The sequence below is a fragment of the Bubalus kerabau genome, chromosome 5, assembly GCF_029407905.1.
Source record: "Bubalus kerabau isolate K-KA32 ecotype Philippines breed swamp buffalo chromosome 5, PCC_UOA_SB_1v2, whole genome shotgun sequence".
Classification (NCBI taxonomy): Eukaryota; Metazoa; Chordata; class Mammalia; order Artiodactyla; family Bovidae; genus Bubalus; species Bubalus kerabau.
The window spans coordinates 24,437,822-24,458,905 of record NC_073628.1 but is presented as its reverse complement, the minus strand read 5'-3'; the positions used below and the strand labels follow the sequence as shown (position 1 = coordinate 24,458,905).

The window sequence follows — 21,084 nt, the reverse complement described above, 5'->3', positions numbered from 1 at the left end:
GAATTGCACCCAAAGCTATAACCAGTATACAAAGAACTGGGTTTTTTTAAATCTAAATTTTAAACATAACAACTCTTTGCTTTGCTAAATTTCAGTTTATTTGTTTTAAGTGTTTTTAGTGTCTCTATTCACGTTTCCAGTTATTGTCCTTCCTCAGGATCTAGGTAGTGGGAAGTTCAGCAGTTTTGTTGACCACAGAGTGTGTACTACACCAGAAGGGACTGGCAATCTTCAAGCTCAAGCTTCACTGAGAACATAAAAATTTCACAGAGTTTGAGCCCCAACTGCTCTTTTCTACCTTTACTCCTTCCTATCCCCTTTAAAATTCAAATATTGAAAAGCTAGTAAAAAGTATTTTGTCATTTTTAATGTTTAGTGATCCCATCTCATATTTTGACAAAAGACTTACCCTGTTTAAGTGGCCATGCTGCTTAATTGGCATTGCTATACACATTCAATTCTTAATTTTTCTAGTATATCTAATATATCTATATATGATAGGGAAATCTCTATATTGAATTGATTCTTATGTAAGTAGGGTATAATAACTTGTTTCAAAAGAAATATAATATTCAGACTCTCAGAGGTAGATCCTATGGGTGTTGTGTCAAGACTAAAAAATAACAGAAAACATTTTGAAATAAAAATTCCAAAATATTCAGTTCCCTAGCTCTGAATCCATTAGGAGATCTATGCAAATTTGCATGCCCCTCTGAGTTTTCACACCAATTTCTACATATTATGCTACTTTATGATGAATATTAGGCCACCTTAATATCATCTTTAATTTTATGATATTAGTAATTTGTATGCAGGTCAAGAAGCAACAGTTAGAACTGGACATGGAACAACAGACTGGTTCCAAATAGGAAAAGGAGTACGTCAAGTCTGTATATTGTCACCCTGCTTATTTAACTTCTATGCAGAGTACCTCATGAGAAACGCTGAACTGGAAGAAATACAAGCTGGAATCAAGATTGCCGGGAGAAATATCAATAACCTCAGATATGCAGATGACACAACCTTTATGGCAGAAAGTGAAGAAGAACTAAAAAGCCTCTTGATGAAGGTGAAAGAGGAGAGTGAAAAAGTTGGCTTAAAACTAAACATTCAGAAAACAAAGATCATGGCATCTGGTCCCATCACTTCATGGGAAATAGATGGGGAAACAGTGGAAACAGTGTCAGACTTTATTTTTCTGGGCTCCAAAATCACTACAGATGGTGACTGCAGCCATGAAATTAAAAGACGCTTACTCCTTGGAAGGGAAGTTATGACCAACCTAGATAGCATGTTCAAAAGCAGAGACATTACTTTGCCAACAAAGGTTCGTCTAGTCAAGGCTGTGGTTTTTCCTGTGGTCATGTATGGATGTGAGAGTTGGACTGTGAAGAAGGCTGAGTGCTGAAGAATTGATGCTTTTGAAGTGTGGTGTTGGAGAACACCGCAAGAACACTTGCGTCCCTTGGACTGCAAGGAGATCCAACCAGTCCATTCTGAAGGAGATCAGCCCTGGGATTTCTTTGGAAGGAATGATGCTAAAGCTGAAACTCCAGTACTTTGGCCACCTAATGCAAAGAGTTGACTCATTGGATAAGACTCTGATGCTGGGAGGGATTGGGGGCAGGAGGAGAAGGGGACGACAGAGGATGAGATGGCTGGATGGCATCACCGACTCGATGGACGTGAGTCTGAGTGAACTCCGGGAGTTGGTGATGGACAGGGAGGCCTGGCGTGCTGCGATTCATGGGGTCGCAAAGAGTTGGACACGACGGAGTGACTGAACTGAACTGAACTGAAGTATGTCTTTGTAGTTTTCATACTCTAGAACAGACCTTGCTTTGTGGTAAAATGCTGTCTCACGAATTTTTGCTAAATTATTAAGAAGAGAAAGAAGGAAGAAGGAGCAGAAGAAGGATAAAAGGGAGGAAAGGGAAGAATGGAGGAAACGAATTGAGAAGACAAAAGAAAAAATAGGAGAGAAAAAAACAGAATGTTTCAAATTCTCCACCTAAAACATGCCCCTACACTGACTTTGTGTCTTCTAACTCAGTAGTTCCCAAACCTGGCTAATCATCAGAATTACACTGGCAGTTTTTTTGGCTTGCTTGTTTTAAATTACTTTATTAAAAGTTCAGATCTTTTAAAATCCTCAAAGATTCTGAATCCCTAATTCTGATGTTAGGTTAGGAAATGTGTAATAAAAATTTTATATTAGAGTAAAATTTAGGCAGTGGTACTGTTTATGCAATAAAATGGAATTTCAATAAAATGTTGAAGGTTGTTAACTCTGGAAGTACCAAGAGTCTCTGAATTATTTTGAGCTGTAAAGTTAATCTTTAGGAGAAGAAATAGAAACAAAATTGTTTATCAGTGATCTTCTGCAAATACTAAATCCCAGAACAAAAGAGTATAAGGACAATGATTCAGGAAGTTTTATTCTTAATTATAATCATGTTTCAGAGAAGGCAATGGCACCCCACTCCTGTACCCTTGCCTGGAAAATCCCATGGATGGAGGAGCCTGGTAGGCTGCAGCCCATGGGGTCTCGAAGAGTGGGACACGACTGAGCGACCTCACTTTCACTTTTCACTTTCATGCATTGGAGGAGGAAATGGCAACCCACTCCAGTGTTCTTGCCTGGAGAATCCCAGGGACGGGGAGCCTGGTGGGCTGCCATCTATGGGGCCGCACAGAGTCGGGCACGACTGAAGCGACTTAGCAGCAGCAGCAGCAGCAGCATAATCATGTTTACATTTTTACAGTCATTATTTTTGCAGATGCTTTAAGCTCTCTAGGTGACTCTGATGATCAAACCATATTGGGGATCCTTAAATTAACAGACACTCTGTGTTCAGATATGCTCTTCTATATCTGATTAAAAAGTGACCAGCCCATAGGACTCCATTGGATCCATAATAACATCATGAGAGCCAGCAACACCTGGCTGTGTGAAGTGAAGGTAAGTTGAGTCTCTATCATGTTCACACTGAGAAACTAAAATATTGTCCTCACTGTAAAATTCCTCTGACTTGAGACAGGTTGGAATCTAGAAAGAGAGTCATTTTCTGATGGTATATGTATATTTTAAATGAACCCAGAAACAGGGAGGAAGGGATATAGGCATGAAGGCCAGACGTTAACATGTTAGACGTGCAGTTGTTTCTTATTATGGTTTAGTTTAATTTTCATTTCTTTGGTGAATAAGGATTTCAATATCTTTTTATGTTCTTGTTAATTATTATTTTATCTTCATCTGTGATATATCTGTTCACATAGTTTTCTTATTTTTAACTTGTTTGTCTTCATGTTATTGTCTTTTCAATATTATTTTTCATACTCTCAGTAACAGTCCATAGTGCTTTTAATATTCTAATAATGTATGTTGAGGAATAATTTTTAATTTGAATAAAAAGAATTTATCAATTTGCTTGCTTTATATTGGTTATATTGGTTATATTATTTGGTTATATTGGTTAGTATGTACGTGTGTTCTTTCTAACAAATTCTTAGACTAGTCCAATATATTATATATTCTTTAGTGTTTTCTCACGAAGTTTAACAGTTTAGTCTTTATGCCTAGATTTAAGATTCACTTCAATTTTATTTTTATTTAGCTGTAAAGTAGAACAATTTAGATTTTTTCTTTTTAATTTGTATTCAAGTAGAAATTTTGCTATTTTATTTCTACCCATATGTAATGATAATCTGTTTACTGCTTAACAGAATAGGGGACTGCATTTCTGATTCTATATCCCCTAATTTTATGACTAGTTTTAATGCCCTTTTAGTTAATGAAAGATGAAAAATAAAAAGTTTAACCATTATAAGTGCTTTTTCTATATTTTGAAGTGTGTAATTATCTTCTATTTTCCAAATAATAACGTGGTATAACAACAATAAAAACAGCTATTGTTATTATTACCATTTTCAGACTGCTAATCTTTTCTAATTAGACAATGAGATTATTTTACTGTTCAAAGATTATCAAGTAGTAATTGATGAGTCAGTAGATGAACACAGATACTTGCACTTTAACTCACAAGCACGATTCATATATCTTCTCTTAAAGCATTTAGCCCACAAACATGCCAACAGTGGACTAGTTCGCAGTGAATGTTGTTTGTCCTGTTTTATTTCAAAAAACATTAAAAAGTGAATATTTTTACATAGAAACCTATGTTTTTTAATTATCAGATAAAATAATTACAAAATATGTTTTGATGTGTCTCTTTTCTCCTCTAACAGAAATTAAATTCTAGTTAATAAAAGGTTCTGCGCTTACATGAGATTTGCTCACTCCAGGTTGATGGTCAACCAGCTTAGGTTATTTTTAATAGGTCCTCTAAGATTTCAAATTTACAAACCTCAATTGGGGAAAAAAAGTGCTTAAAATAAGTGAATGTTTGAATTAAGGAATAGCCATTCAAACAGGTAAAATGATCACTATTATGGCTGAAAAATGTGTAAGTGAAATAGCTTAATATATTTTCAGTCAAGCAGTAAAAACATTTTATTAAGAAAATGTTGTTTAGAAAACTTATTGAGTTTAAACTTTTCATAGAAACCAAGGAAATATTCAAACAGTTAATCTTCTTTGTGAGATAATGTTGATAAACAAAGCATAAAAAAGGCATGTCTTCAAAGCTGTCCCTTTCTCTCTGTCTCTCCTTCAGAAACTTCCCAGATAAAATGGCAAAAGGAAATCACTCCTCAGTGACTGAGTTTATCCTCGCTGGACTAACAGAACAGTCGCAACTCCAGCTGCCCCTTTTCCTCCTCTTCCTAGGAATCTATGTGGTCACGGTGGTGGGGAACCTGGGCATGATCACACTGATTGGGCTCAGTTCTCACCTGCACACCCCCATGTACTATTTCCTCAGTAGCTTGTCCTTCATTGACCTCTGTCATTCCACTGTCATCACCCCAAAAATGCTGGTGAACTTTGTGACCAAGAAGAACATCATCTCCTACCCTGAATGCATAACTCAGCTTTACTTCTTCCTCCTTTTTGCTGCCTCTGAGTGTTACATGTTGGCTGCAATGGCATATGACCGCTATGTTGCCATCTGTAGCCCCTTGCTGTATAATATTACCATGTCCCATCAAGCCTGCTTCTCCCTCATTTGTGGAGTGTATGTGATGGGACTGGTATGTGCATTCTCTCACACAGGCTGCATGCTTAGGGTTCATTTCTGCAAACTTGATGTGATCAACCATTATTTCTGTGATCTTCTGCCCCTCCTAAAGCTCTCCTGCTCTAGCACCTATGTCAATGAATTACTGGTTCTATGCTTTGGTGCACTTAACATCTTTGCCCCCATCCTGACCATCCTCAGCTCCTACACCTTCATCATTTCCAGCATCCTCCACATTCATTCCACGGAAGGCAGGTCCAAAGCCTTCAGCACATGCAGTTCCCACATCTCAGCTGTTGCTATTTTCTATGGATCTGCAGCATTCATGTACCTGCAGCCATCATCTGTGAGCTCTATGGACCAAGGGAAAGTGTCCTCTGTGTTTTATACTATTGTTGTGCCCATGCTTAATCCCTTGATCTACAGCCTCAGGAATAAAGATGTCAATGTTGCCATGAAGAAAGTGCTTGACAGAAGAATATTTTTGTGACCAGACATAACATGAGCATGATATTTTAGGTCTAGTCATTGCTTGTTACAATATATGAATGTATGGTTCTCTTACGTCAAAGTCCTTACCAGTGCTTAATCTGAGCTAAGAACCCCTCCATGCTTTGTAACATTGATCAAACCTGTGTGCTCCTACTGTGCCATTTATTGTTTTGGGTGTGTACTTGCCTGCTTATTGTCCAAAGTGCACTGCACTGTGATGTTCATGAAGGTTATCCCCATGCGTGTACTTCACTGCTGTGTCTGCAGGACCTAAGAGAGTTCCTGGCACTAGAAAGACCTTGATAATTTTCTTATTTCCTTTTTAAAATTATTTATGGGAAGCCATATGTACCTCAATATGTCATTATCCATTACTTTCTCTAATAGCTACATATGACTTTCAAAAGTTAAAATCAATTAAATTTATGTTTGAAGAGTTCTTCGAAGATCTGCAAAAAGACTGATGACATCCTATATTCTTTCTATACAAAAATTTAGAAGCATGAATTTGAGTAACTTCAGTATCAAACCCCAATACAGGTAAGATAACTTGTGAACACCTGACTTTTATGTCTTTAAATAAAGTCAACAACCCAAAATCCTTGAACCAAAACTCTTGGTTTTCAAGCATGCAGTATACATGTGTTAAAAAATAATATGTATATTTGTTATCTGATGGGTCAACATAGCAAATCTGGAGATACAGTGATATCTGGAACTCGATTACTCCAGCCTCGATTGCCAGACTAAAATAGAACTTCACCTATATTGACACTGAGAAAATTCTTAGTATGTAGAATTTTACCACATGCAAATTATAGTTCAAAAAATTTAATTTCAAGATAAAGAGAAAATATGATAACCTATATTGTTTCGGTCAGAGTTGTGGATCTTCCTAGATTGCCACCTTGAACCAGAACATAATTTCTTTATTACTTTATAAGCAAAAAAATCTAGTAAATTTTGTCACATTGTGACAGATCTCTATGTTATTCCTCAATATTTCTCGTATTTATAGAGTTAGATAAAGTCATTAACTTATTGTACCTAGAAGGAACTTTTCCTGGGGTTATAATAACCAGTTGAAACCTTCCTGCAGCCTACATGTTACAATTTTTTAAGTACTGCTGCTAAGTCGTTTCAGTCGTGTCCAACTCTGTGCGACCCCATAGACAGCTGCCCACCAGGCTCATCTGTCCCTGGGATTCTCCAGGCAAGAATACTGGAGTGGGTTGCCATTTCCTTCTCCAGTGCATGAAAGTGAAAAGTGAAAGTGAAGTCGCTCAGACGTGTCCTACTCTTACCGACCCCATGGACTGGAGCCTATCAGGCTCCTCCGTCCATGGGATTTTCCAGGCAAGAGTACTGGAGTGGGGTGCCATTGCCTTCTCCGTTTAAGTACTACTGTTCTTTTTTTTTTTTCTTTTTTTTTTTTTCAGTGTTACAGCTCCATTTTATTTAGAAGATAGCAGGAGAATCCAAGACTGGAAGAGAAGGGAGTGGAGGAGTGCGTGGGGAGGGAGAAAGAGAGAGAGAGAGAGAGCGCGCACGCGCATGCACGCAGTCCAAGAGAAAGCGCTTTGGCTCCTCCTTTTATATGTTTTTTCTTCCACCTGGGCCTGCCCTATGCAAATTGGGCTTAGCCAGGAGTGCTGTTTGTTCTGCCTGAAGTTTTCACTACTGTTCTATAAATACATCATGGCATGTAAATACAGTTAATATAGGTCAATGAGAAAAAAAATTGACCAAATATTGCACACAAAGATTTTTTCCTGATTTTTTATTTATCTACTGTGTAAAATCCCTTTAGAGTGTTCCTTTAATGCAGGTCTTTAAAATTTCCTAAAATTTTGAATTCTTATATAGCTTGACATGAAATTCACCAGAGTTCTAATAAGATCTATCCCAGCCTTGTTTCCAACCTATAATCTAACAAAAACGATAAATTACAATGATATGATACTATTAAACACTTGAGAATCAATGGGAGAAAAGGGAATTGCTAATTGTAACTTTTCCCGAGTTGATACTTGTGGAATATGATCCTAATGGGAGATCATTAGCATTATCTGTTCCTCATCTGACTCTTAGCATCAACACTCAGATTATAAGTCACCATTCACATCAAGCAACATTTGCAGGGGCCCATTGAGCCCTGAAGAATTGAGGCTTTTGAACTGTGGTGTTGGAGAAGACTCTTGAGAGTCCCTTAGACTGCAAGGAGATCCAACCAGTCCATTCTGAAGGAGATCAGCCCTGGGATTTCTTTGGAAGGAATGAAGCTAAAGCTGAAACTCCAGTACTTTGGCCACCTTATGTGAAGAGTTGACTCATTGTAAAAGACTCTGATGCTGGGAGGGATTGGGGGCAGGAGGAGAAGGGGATGACAGAGGATGAGATGGCTGGATGGCATCACTGACTCGATGGACGTGAGTCTGAGTGAACTCCGGGAGTTGATGATGGACAGAGAGGCCTGGCGTGCTGAATTTCATGGGGTTGCAAAGAGTCGGACACGACTGAGTGACTGAACTGAACTGATTGACTTCACTCACCTAGAGCCAGACATCCTGGAATGTGAAGTCAAGTGGGCCTTGGGAAGCATCACTATGAACAAAGCTAGTGGAGGTGATGGAATTCCAGTTGAGCCATTTCAAATCCTGAAAGAGGATGCTGTGAAAGTGCTGCACTCAATATGCCAGCAAATTTGGAAAACTCAGCAGCTGCCACAGGACTGGAAAAGGTCAGTTTTCATTCCAGTCCCAAAGAAAGGCAATTCCAAAGAATGCTCAAACTACTGCACAATAGCACTCATCTCACACGCTAGTAAAGTAATGCTTAAAATTCCCCAAGCCAGGCTTCAACAGTATGTGAACTGTGAACTTCCAGATGTTCAAGCTGGTTTTAGAAAAGGCAGAGGAACTAGAGATCAAATTGCCAACATGTGCTGGATCATTGAAAAAGCAAGAGAGTTCCAGAAAAATATCTATTTCTGCTTTATTGACTATATCAAAGCCTTTGACTGTGTGGATCACAATAAACTGTGGAAAATTCTGAAAGAGATGGGAATACTAGACCACCTGGCCTGCCTCTTGAGAAACCTGTGTGCAGGTCAGGAAGCAACAGTTAGACCTGGACATGGAACAACAGACTGGTTCCAAATAGGAAAAGGAGTACATCAAGGCTGTATATTTTCCCTGCTTATGCAGAGTACATCATGAGAAACTCTGGGCTGGATGAAGCACAAGCTGGAATCAAGAGTTCCGGGAGAAATATCACTCACCTGAGATATGCAGATGACACCACCATTATGGCAGAAAGTGAAGAAGAACTAAAGAGCCCCTTCAAGAAAGTGAAAGAGGAGAGTGAAAAAGTTGGCTTAAAACTCAACATTCAGAAAACTAAGATCATGTCATCTGGTTCCATCACCTGATTGCAAATAGATGGGGAAACAGTGGCTGACTTAATTTTCCTGGGCTCCAAAGTCACTGCAGATGGTGATTGCAGCCATGAAATTAAAAGAAGCTTACTCCTTGGAAGGAAAGTTATGACCAACCTAGACAGCACGTTAAAAAGCAGAGACATTACTTTGTCAACAATGGTCCATCTAGTCAAGGCTATGGTTTTTCCAGTGGTCATGTATGGATGTGAGAGTTGGACTATAAAGAAAGCTGAGCACAGAAGAATCGATGCTTTTGGACTGTGGTGTTAGAGAAGACTCTTGAGAGTCCCTTGGACTGCACAGAGATCCAACCAGTCCATTCTAAAGGAGATCAGTCCTGGGTGTTCATTGGAAGAACTGATGCTAAAGCTGAAACTCCAACAGCACTTTGGCCACCTCATGCAAAGAGTTGCTTCATTGGGAAAGACCCTGATGCTGGGAAAGATTGAGGGCAGGAGGAGAAGGGGATTACAGGGGATGAGATGGTTGGATGGCATCACCAACTCAATGGACTTGGGTTTGGGTGGACTCGGCATTGGTGATGGACAGGGATGCCTGGCCTGCTGCGGTTCGTGGGCTCGCAAAAGTCAGACACGACTGAGCAACTGAACTGAACTGAACTGAATTGCCTTCAACAGAAGTCAGGACCAGTGACTCAAAATCATTACAACAGAGTCTTCTAGATTATGACCCTACAAGAAGAAGTCCTGCAAGCCTAGTATTCAGAACTATCTACCAGCATCACCAGACCATTTTTCCCTTCAGAGAAATAGAGGAGAATAATACACAGCACTGGCGTTTTGGGGAACAAGAGGGATGTATCTGAATCTCAGTCCTAGACTTTAAAAACTTTGATCTTCTGTTCTAGCTCCCTTCGGTTCAGTTCAGTTAAGTTCAGTTCAGTTCAGTCCCTCAGTCGTGTCCGACTCTTTGTGACCCCATGAACCACAGCATACCAGGCCTCCCTGTCCATCACCAACTTCCGGAATTTACCCAAACTCATGTCCATTGAGTCAGTGATGCCATCCAACCATCTCCCTTACAGTGCACTAATAGATGCGAGTAGAAATTTTTTTGTTTCTGTTGGAGAAGGCAATGGCAACCCACTCCAGTACTCTTGCCTGGAGAATCCCAGGGATGGGGGAACCTGGTGGGCTGCTGTCTATGGGGTCGCACAGAGTTGGACACGACTGAAGCGCCTTAGCAGCAGCAGTCCTCACTCTAATATTCACACTCCCTGAGGAACAAAGATTCCCTTATCATCTTTCTTTCCCCACTGGAGGAACTTATGGCCAGTATTTCTTTGTTTACTCACCTCCACTCACGCAGTGTGAGAGCTTCACTTACTTGTTTTGGGATCTGTGTTAGCTTATCACTACACTCCTTTCAATAATTTTATTTAAAAATGATATTTATTGATACTTGTATATAAGGCATTGTACCAAGCACTGTATTGAATTTCCAGTCTGGTACAGAAGAAAAGCCAATAAAGAACTCATAATAATCGATACAGAATTAAGCATGTGCTAAACATAAACATGAGAAGTGTATTTCTCAGCACATAAAAATGGTCTTATTAACTGGGGTTGTCATTATTAAAGCCCTTAACTTAATGACCTAACTATTGAATAAATTTCATCAGATACACTGGGAATGTGTAAGAGAAGATAAATAAATATAATGAGTCAAAAAAAGAGATTCTACCAAATGTTGTTTTGTGTAATTGTTAAATCATGTGATACCTGATATCTGGACATAAAATTAAAAGATTTTGTTGTTGGGTGATATAAATCATTGAGAGACAGAAATGTATTCAAACTTCATTTGGAGACCTTGGAAAATATTGATATTTAGGAGTTAACATTTAGTAAAACTTTCAAATTTCAGTATCATTGTATGTATTTAGGTAGAAAGGAGGAACAAGAAAATGTCTTAAGGAAAAAAAATTAAAAATCCCAGCCATCATAGCAGGAATGAAAATGATGCTGAAACAAAAGATATAACGGAAAGAAACTCAATAGATTAAAAATAAAATAACAGGGACAAAATTTAGTTCTTACCAAGGGTATGAGACTGGGCTAAACATCTCATAGGAATCATTCATCTGAATATACACAGAAGGTAGATTTTAGTATTTCTGTTTTTCAGAGAGTTGGAAAGAAGACATATTATCTCAAGACCACACAGCAAGAATGGGGTTGAATTGAGGATTCAAACCTCTAACGTCTACCATATTCAGGATCCATTAGAACAAAGATAATAGAAGTACATTTAATCCAACTAATCATTAGGTGTGTCCTTAAAGAATATCTACTATGTACGTGGTTATTCAGTCTGTGCTCCAATTTTTATGACTGTCAGTTCAGGGTGTATCTGATGATAGGGATGTTTGTCTTTGCTGTGAAACCAAATATTTCTTCCCATGGTTTCAGGCAGTTAATTTTACCCAGTCTCTTGAATGTATACAATAAGTTCAGTACCTCTCACTGCCATGTGATGAATGTTGAAATAACTGTCTTGTCCACATGAACTTTTGCTTTGCTAGAAAAAAAATATTCTCAGTTGTTTTAGCCATCTTGAAATAACTGATTTCTAGATAATATTTAGGAACTGTGTAGCTTTTCCTATATCATGCAGTATTTTACTTCAAACTGAACACAATAGCCAAATATCGCTTGAGTGTTAAGAATATGAATTTCTATTTTCTAGAACCTACTCTTTCCTTTGCAAATCTAAACTAAAAATACACTGGTCTTTAAAAAATACATCACACTGTTGACTAGTATTGAATTGACACTAAAATTACTTATTTTATTTTGCATGTACTTTACTCATCCACATTTCTTCCATCTTTGAATTCTATTGAGAGCACATGCAAAATACATGACTATATTTTAAAAAGGTTGGCATACCAAACACCTAGTGTTTGTGTTCAAAAGAACTTTATGATTTGGAGAATAGAATCATTTTCTCACCTCCACCATTTAAATCATGAAGTCCAAATTGCACAGATCAATCTTGGTACACTGATGCCCTGGTCACAGTGTTGGAGTACATGACTTGTATTTAGGCCATTATACTCTCACCCCTAAGATTATCCAAATTAGAATAAGAAGAATGGTTCCTGGAGTGGAAAAACCCATTGAGGTATAAGCATGATGTCTGCCAAGCAGTTGCATTTCTGCCCTCTGGAGTCAAAGTCCGGGGAGAAGGAAGCTGGGACATTAGAGCATCAGATCTCAGGTGAAGTGATACTGGTCTTCACATTTCAGATATTTTCAGTTGAGATGTTATTAAAGACAGCCCCAGCTAATATAACTACTTTCCACTGACTTGTGAATCCTCTCTGCATTAATTATAGAAAGCATACAGTACTATTTTTTATTATAAATGAAAATATTATGCCATTCAACATGCATGAAATCAATATATAAACATAGAAACTTGAGGGAAAGAAGAGTACTCAGAAATAATACTAGAAATGTTCATGTTGACTGACTTTAAAAATCCAAAAATTGTTGTTTTAAAAATCCATAAATTAAAGTTTATGAAATTTCTTAATTATAAAGTTCTTGATGTTTGTAATTTCTATTCTAGTTCAGCCAGAATGATTGTTTATCCTCGAGTAGTAGGAGATACTAGAGAATTCCCTGCATTATGTATGTCCTCTGATGAAGGATAAAGAATGATCTCCACAGAATTACCTTCTGCCTCTCTCTCTCTCTCTCTCTCTCTCTCACACACACACACACAGAAATACATTAATTTTCTTTTTTTTTTTAGTTGGAATCTGCTGAGAAGAAAATGGAACCTGGAAATCATTCCTCAGTGAGTTCATCCTCACTGCCTCACAGAACAGCCATGATTCCAGCTGCCCCTTTTCCTCCTCTTCCTAGGAATCTATGTGGTCATGGTAGTGAGGAACCAGGGCATGATCACACTGATTGGGGTCAGTTCTCGCCTGCACACCCCCATGTACTATTTCTTTGGCAATTTGTCCTTTATTGATCTCTGTCAATCCACTGTCATTACCCTCAAAATACTGGTGAAATTTGTTACAGAGAAAAATGTCATCTCCTACCCTGAATGCTTGACTCAGCTCTATTTCTTTCTTGTTTTTATTATTGCAGAGAGTTATATGTTGGCTGAAATGGCATATGACCGCTACATTGCCATCTGTAACCCCATGCTTTATAATGCTATCGTGTCTTATTATAGGTGCTTCCAGCTCACAGCAGCAGTTTATGTCTTGTGAATCATTCAGTCGACCTTCCATACTTGTCTTATCTTGAGACTCTATTTCTGCAAGGCCAATGTTGTTAACCATTTTTCTGCAATGTTTTTTCATCCTGGAGCTATCCTGTTCTAGCATCTATTTCAACAAATTTTTGGCTCTAGTCTACAGTTCTTTCAGCATCCTGATTTCTGCCTTAACTAGTCTTATCTCCTACATCTTCATTCTCTACAAAACCTTTCACATACACTCCACGGAGGGCATGTACAAAGCACCTGCAGTTCCCACATCCAAGCTGTTGCTGTTTTCTATGGATCTGCAACATTCATGTACTTGCAGTCATCATCTATGAGTCCCATGGACCAAGAGGCTCATATAAAGATAAGGGTTTTATACCTGCACTGTGCCCATGCTGAACCCTCTGACATACACTCTACAGAATAAGGATGTCAAATTGGCCCTGAAGAAAATTCTGGACAGTGGAAAATGTAGATGAATAGACTCAGTGTTGGTGTCACATCAGAAAAAAACTTTTACTTTACTGAGATATGTAATATTTTAGTTTTATTGTTCAAATTTTTGGAAATTCAGGATCATTTTCCCATACAATACATTTCCCAAATTCCCTTCAGGCTAAAACATTTGAATTTGTGTTATATGACTATTTATGGAGAAATATCAAGGATAAAGTCAGAGACTCTTGAGATTTAAAGTTTCAGTGTAATATTAAAAAAATAAAAACAAGAATATCTATGATGATTATCATAAAGTAATGACATGTTATTATTGAGATAGTATAAAATATCAAACACTGTGCCCAGCACTTTATATTAGACAACTTTCTTTAATATTTATGATATTCTTTCAAGGCAAGCCCTAGTACTGTTTCCATTTGAGAGATGAATAAATTGAAGCTTGTTGACTTTGAGTAAATGTCCCCATAGTCCCAAACATAGTAAAGACAGAGGTTAGAATGTCTGGCTCCAAGAACTGTGATTTTACTCAAAGTAATCTATTCAGTTCAGTTCAGTCACTCAGTTGTGTCCGACTCTTTGCGACCCCATGAATCGCAGCACGCCAGGCCTTCCTGTCCATCACCAACTCCCGGAGTACACTCAGACTCACATCCATCGAGTCAGTGATGCCATCCAGCCATCTCATCCTCCGTCATCCCCTTTTCCTCCTGTCCCCAATCCCTCCCAGCATCAGAGTCTTTTCCAATGAGTCATCTCTTCGCATGAGGTGGTCAAAGTACTAGAGTTTCAGCTTTAGCATCATTCCTTCCAAAGAAATCCCAAGGCTGATCTCCTTCAGAATGGACTGGCTGGATCTCCTTGCAGTCCAAGGGACTCTCAAGAGTCTTCTCCAACACCACAGTTCAAAAGCATCAATTCTTCGGTGCTCAGTTTTCTTCACAGTCCAACTCTCACATTCATACATGACCACTTGAAACACCATAGCCTTGACTAGACGGACCTTTGTTGGCAAAGTAATGTCTCTGCTTTTGAATATGCTATCTAGGTTGGTCATAACTTTTCTTCCAAGGAGTAAGCATCTTTTAATTTCATGACTGCAGTCACCATTTGCAGTGATTTTTGAAGCCCAATAGCCTCATGTAATTGTGGGTAAGTGTAAGGCCTTCCCAGTAACTTCTTTCTACACATTAAGCATCCACCTTTTCTGTGAGATTGTATTGCTTTTTGTTAGATGTCTCCAATGTGATCTTCACTTTTATTTTATTTGATTTAATGAAAACAATCAAAATATTTCAAACTTGTGTTGATCAAGCAAAAAGACCAAATGCAGAGTGATTGCAGAATCTTATGATAAGACTTATCAAAGACATTCAAATTATCATGTTCAATGCCAACAATTTCTACACAAGTAGCCCAACACATTTTTATCTTTACACCATTAGTGCTATACTGTTTATGTAACAGGAGCTTCCCTCATGGCTCAGTGGTAAAGGATACAGCTGCCAATGCAGGAGACGTGGGTTCAGCCCTTGGGTGGGAAAGATCCCCTGGAGAAGGAACTGGTAACCCACTCCAGTATTCTTGCCTGGGAAATCCCATGGAGAGAGGAGTATTGCAGGCTACAGTCCACAGGGTTGCAAAGCGTCCATCCAACACAACCTTGCCACTAAACTACCACAATAAATGTATGTTAACAGCTACTCATAATAACCCCAAATTCTGTACGTTGTATTACTTTCATGAGGTTCATGCCTTTTGCCATGTAAGTTATAAACAATTGCCATTTCTTGTCAGTTTTATCTTGGAAACATCTCTTATCTCCCCTCATATTGCTCCTTTTTAGCTTCTGGGCATTAACATCTGGTAATTATAAATTCACATGAAACTCTGAATACCCAGTTGTCTTCTGACTTTTCTCAGTTCAAACCATCTTACTCATTACCGACAGATCAACATTCTTTGGGTAGTGTGCTGCCTTATTCAACTATAGTGTCCAAATATACAACTATGACTTTATATATATTTTTATATATATATATAAAACATAATTTTATTTACCACCCATGTATTTCATTATCCATTCATTCATCAATGTCAAACATTCATCTTCAACTATTTCATATTATTTTACTTAATTTTCATATGATTTGTCTTACTATTTTCATATTATTTGACCTAATATTTGACCTAATATTCATCAATACTATAAAAGAAGGTAGAATGGCTACAATTACAGCTTCTACCTTAGGCATGATTCCTAGTCTGTTATACAGTCCAGAATATATAAATACATATATAAATTAGCTAAATCAGAACATATAACCTGTCAGAAATGAAAGAATGGCTTATATGGATCTCTTCATATTTTTAATTTCTGAATAATATAGGAATGATCTCTTTACTTCTTGTTTACATTCTTTCTATATCTGACCTTTACCAAATTCCAACTCTCTTTTTCACTTCTTTTATTTGGCACACTGAAGCAACTTCAATCATAATCTGTTCACTTAAACAGTGGCATTCCAGACACACAGTATTCTTCTCCAAACATATCAGAATCCTGCAGCCATAGCAAACCCAAAGCTAAAAGATTTTTGGTGCATGGGTATGGTGGATTTTCCTTGAATCTGAAAGAACTCCAGTGGAAGTATTGAAAACAAGAGATCTTCTAGAGCCTTGTTTCTCAGAGTGGTCGATAGACAAGAAATAGTGGTAAAATCTGAAAGATTTTATTGAAAATGTATAATCTCAAACCATACACAAGACTTACTATCAGAATCTGCTTTTGATCAAGATCCTTAGGTTATTCCCATGCACATAAAAGTTAAGGAGCTTTTGAAAAATATTGATATCTGACCTCACACCTAAAATTTTGACTTAATTAACATAGGGTTCAACCTTGGTATTGAAATTAAAAGAAAAAAAAAAAAACTTCCCTGATAAGTTTTTTTAATGAGTTTAAATGAGTATCTAAAATTCAGAAGCTTTAACTTCCCTTGTGGCTCAGCTTGTAAAGAATCCACCTGCAAAGCGGGAGACCTGGGTTCGATCCCTGGGTTGGGAAGATCCCAGGGAGAAGGGAAAGGCTAACCACTCCAGTATTCTGGCCTGGAGAATTCCGTGGATTCATAGTCCATGGGGTCACAAAGAATCAGAAACAACTGAGTGACTATTACTTTCAATGTAACAAAAGCATAAACTGGTAAAAAATAAAAATGAGTCTTCTTATATTTAACTATAAGATTTCTCCTGACTTGAGTGTGCAATTTACCTTGATTCAATCTTTTCTAAGTATGTTTCCAATTTTCCTGTTTTAGAACAAAAAGTGAAAATACAATATATAAGAAGAGGGGAAACATGAAACATAAGTGCCTAATAAAATGCTTTATATATGCAGCTTAGCACTAGAATCATTAATAGTGAGCACCTAAAAAATCAAAAATTAAGTCAATATTCTGAATTCTTACCCCATAGCTTTAAATCCAATAAGATATAGATTTGACTTTGAATTAATATGTGTATTTGGTATTCACATGTAAAATGGATTAAATACATTTTTGCAAGGATAAATGATTTACTTCATCATATTAAGAATTGTTGCCATTTTAACATTAAGATAACTTGTCAGAATGTTGCCCAATCCTCTAAAACCTTTTATTCACAAAGTGAACTAGGAACAACTAGAACTGGCCAGGAGCTTGTATGAGCTGCAGAATCTCAAAATCTCAAATGCTCCTGAGAAGGATCTGATAGTGGTTGAGGATTTTATTTTGAAAAAATCTCCAGGTGATCCTGTGAAGAAATCTTGATCACTAATTGTTGAGTTCAGGATTGACAGAGAATCCCTCTTGAAGGAAAAAGTTAGACAACTGGGGATATGTCAGCTGCAACTGCTTCTTTCTCAAGAGCTTGTCTTCTGAGAAAAGGAAATCCTTGGAGAGTATTCGACTCCATGTTATTTATTGCCTGGCTTATATGAAATCCATGACACACCTTCATAGCACAGTGATCACAACCGCTCAGGGGAGAACTGAGAAAGGTGCAGATGTTTGCTACCTTGAGGCTGAAAAAACACACACTGAAGACTTAGAATTAGAGATGTTGACCTGTGATGTAGACCAGCTTCAAAAGGGGCTGCGCCAGCCCTCTCAACACTAAAGACAGCAGAAAGCTGGGTACCTATCATTCCTGACACCAATACAGAGCTATCTTCTGAGTCAAAGGAAGCATGTTTCAAAAAAAAAAAATTGGTATTGAGATTTCCAGCAAGAAGAAAGGTGAGTGTATTCATCTCACATTTGTGGCTTGAGACTATAAGTCTGGAAAGAATACCATGAAAATTCAGGCATATATCTCATACATGCATGTATGGAATTACTTATAAAATCCCATTTATATCCCCCTATGTCCTAAACACTATGCAATTTACTTGCTATACAGAGGAGAAAAAGTATGATTCAGTGCATCAACTGACTTACAATATATCTCAGGTCTAAAAATGTGCTGTTTAGAAATAACGGTTTTCTGAATGTAAAGTGGGAAAGTTAAATCAATTACAAGGTACTGGAGAATGTTTGCATGATGATTTCTAGCTTAAGTAAGATGGAAAAGAAAAGAGAACATATTTACCACACAACAGAGACAAAGAGAGATGGTAGGACTATTTCATGTGAAAAAAAAAACAAAAAGACAGACAGCTGCTGCCTGCTTCTCTTTTAGCCTTCAGTCTTTTCCAGCATCAGGGTCTTTTCCAATGAGTCAGCTCTTTGCATAAGGTGGCAAAAGTATTGGAACTTCAGCTTCAGCAACAATCCTGTCCAATGAATATTCAGGGTTGATTTTTATGGCACAAATAGAAAATGGTAATACTGACATGGCATCATAGCTTAGATGGATGAGGCAGTTTGTGGCTGATGATGATGAATTAAAAGACTCTGCCACACTTTAAATCCCATCTATAGATACCATCTCTATATGTTGCTGTATATGTTTATATATATTCATATATGCACATACATATATGTATATATGTGGATATACATATGATTATGTATGTACATACTATACTGTGACTTACTCATCTACTCATCAGTTGATGGACATAAATTTGAATTGTTTCCAATTTGCATTGTTATGCATAAAGCTGCCATGCATGTTTTTATGATTATAAACATGGCTAAATGCTTTAATAGAAAATATATTATATTTGAAAATGAGGCTTTATAAATATTGAATTTAGATGTACTTTCCTTCCATAAATAGACCCAGACTTAAGTGATTATATAGGTGGAGAGGATGCCAAAACTGTGAATCATTTATATAGAGCACTCTACTCCAAATGAAAAAGAATGTAATGAATTCCCTCCAATTAAAGTGTTTTACTCTTTCCCCTCCAGAGACTATGGAAATGGAAATGGCAGCAGAAAATCATTCCTCAGTGACTGAGTTCACCCTCGCTGGGCTCACAGAACAGCCACAACTCCAGCTGCCCCTTTTCCTCCTCTTCCTAGGAATCTATGTGGTCACGGTGGTGGGGAACCTGGGCATGATCACACTGATTGGGCTCAGTTCTCACCTGCACACCCCCATGTACTATTTCCTAAGCAGCTTGTCTTTCATTGACCTCTGTCAGTCCACTGTCATTACCCCAAAAATGCTGGTGAACTTTGTGACAGAGAAGAATATCATCTCCTATCCTGAATGCATGACTCAGCTCTTTTTCTTTCTTGTTTTTATAATTGCAGAGTGTTACCTGTTGGCTGCAATGGCATATGACCGCTATGTTGCCATCTGTAGCCCCTTGCTGTATAATATTACCATGTCCCATCAAGCCTGTTTCTCCCTCATTTGTGGAGTGTATGTGATGGGACTGGTATGTGCATTCTCTCACACAGGCTGCATGCTTAGGGTTCATTTCTGCAAACTTGATGTGATCAACCATTATTTCTGTGATCTTCTGCCCCTCCTAAAGCTCTCCTGCTCTAGCACCTATGTCAATGAATTACTGGTTCTATGCTTTGGTGCACTTAACATCTTTGCCCCGATCCTGACCATCCTCAGCTCCTACACCTTCATCATTTCCAGAATCCTCCACATTCGTTCCACGGAGGGCAGGTCCAAAGCCTTCAGCACATGCAGCTCCCACATCTCAGCTGTTGCTATTTTCTATGGATCTGAAGCATTTATGTACCTGCAGCCATCATCTGTGAGCTCCATGGACCAAGGGAAAGTGTCCTCTGTGTTTTATACTATTGTTGTGCCATTGCTGAATCCCCTGATCTACAGCCTCAGGAATAAAGATGTCAATGTTGCCCTGAAGAAAATGCTTGACAGAAGAATATTTTTGTGACCAGACATAACATGAGCATGATATTTTAGATCTAGTCATTGCTTGTTACACCGAATGGAGGTATGATTCTCTTATTTCAAAATCCTTACCAGAGCTTAAAATCTGAGTTAAGAACAAAATTCCATGCTTTGTTACATTGCTCAAACCAGTGTGCCTCCTACTATGCCATTTATTGTTTTCGGTGTGTACTCGCATGCTTACTGTCCAAAATGTACTATCTGCTGTAATGTTCATAAAGGTTACCCCATGCTTGTATTTTACTGCCGTATCTGTGGGACCTAAGATAGCTCCTGAGACTAGAAAGTCCTTGACAACTTTCTTATTTCCTTTTTAAAAACATTTATGGGAAGCCATATATATCTCATACTGTCTTTGTCCATTACTTTCTCTAATTAGCTACATATGACTTTTAAAAGTTAAAATCAAGTAAATTTATATTTGACGAGTTCTTCAAAGATCTGCAATAAAACTGATGACATCATAAATTATTTCTATACAAAAATTTAGAAGAATGAACATAAGTAGCTTCTGTATCAAACCCCAGTGCAGGTAATATAACTTGTGAACAGCTGATTTCTGGGACAGTACTGTGAGGGGGGTTCGGGATGGGGAACACATGTATACCTGTGGTGGATTCATGTTTATGCATGGCAAAACCAATACAATATTGTGAAGTAATTAACCTCCAATTAAAATAAATAAATTTATATTTAAAAAAAAGAAAAAAGTTAAAAAGCCAATATTCTTGAAACAAAACTTGGGTTTTCAAGCATGCAACCTACATGTGTTAAAAAATAATATGTATGGTTGGTATCTGATGGGTCAACATAACAAATCTGGAGATACATTGGTATCTGGAACTCAAATACTCCAGTCCAGATTACCATGGTTTCCTATGCCCAAACAGAAGAACTTCACCTATATTGATATTGAGAAAATTCTTAGTATGTAGAATT

General features: G+C 37.7%; 2 protein-coding genes across 2 annotated transcripts; both read left to right on the top strand.

The window, feature by feature from the left end:
- Positions 1-4,692: 4,692 nt before the first annotated feature.
- LOC129653729 (olfactory receptor 8G1-like) lies at positions 4,693-5,628 on the top strand. Its single transcript, XM_055583434.1, has one exon. It carries the CDS (start codon positions 4,693-4,695, stop codon positions 5,626-5,628), a length of 936 nt encoding a protein of 311 aa, XP_055439409.1.
- Positions 5,629-19,180: 13,552 nt separating this feature from the next.
- On the top strand, positions 19,181-20,128 carry LOC129653728 (olfactory receptor 8G1-like). Its single transcript, XM_055583433.1, has one exon. It carries the CDS (start codon positions 19,181-19,183, stop codon positions 20,126-20,128), a length of 948 nt encoding a protein of 315 aa, XP_055439408.1.
- Positions 20,129-21,084: the final 956 nt, after the last annotated feature.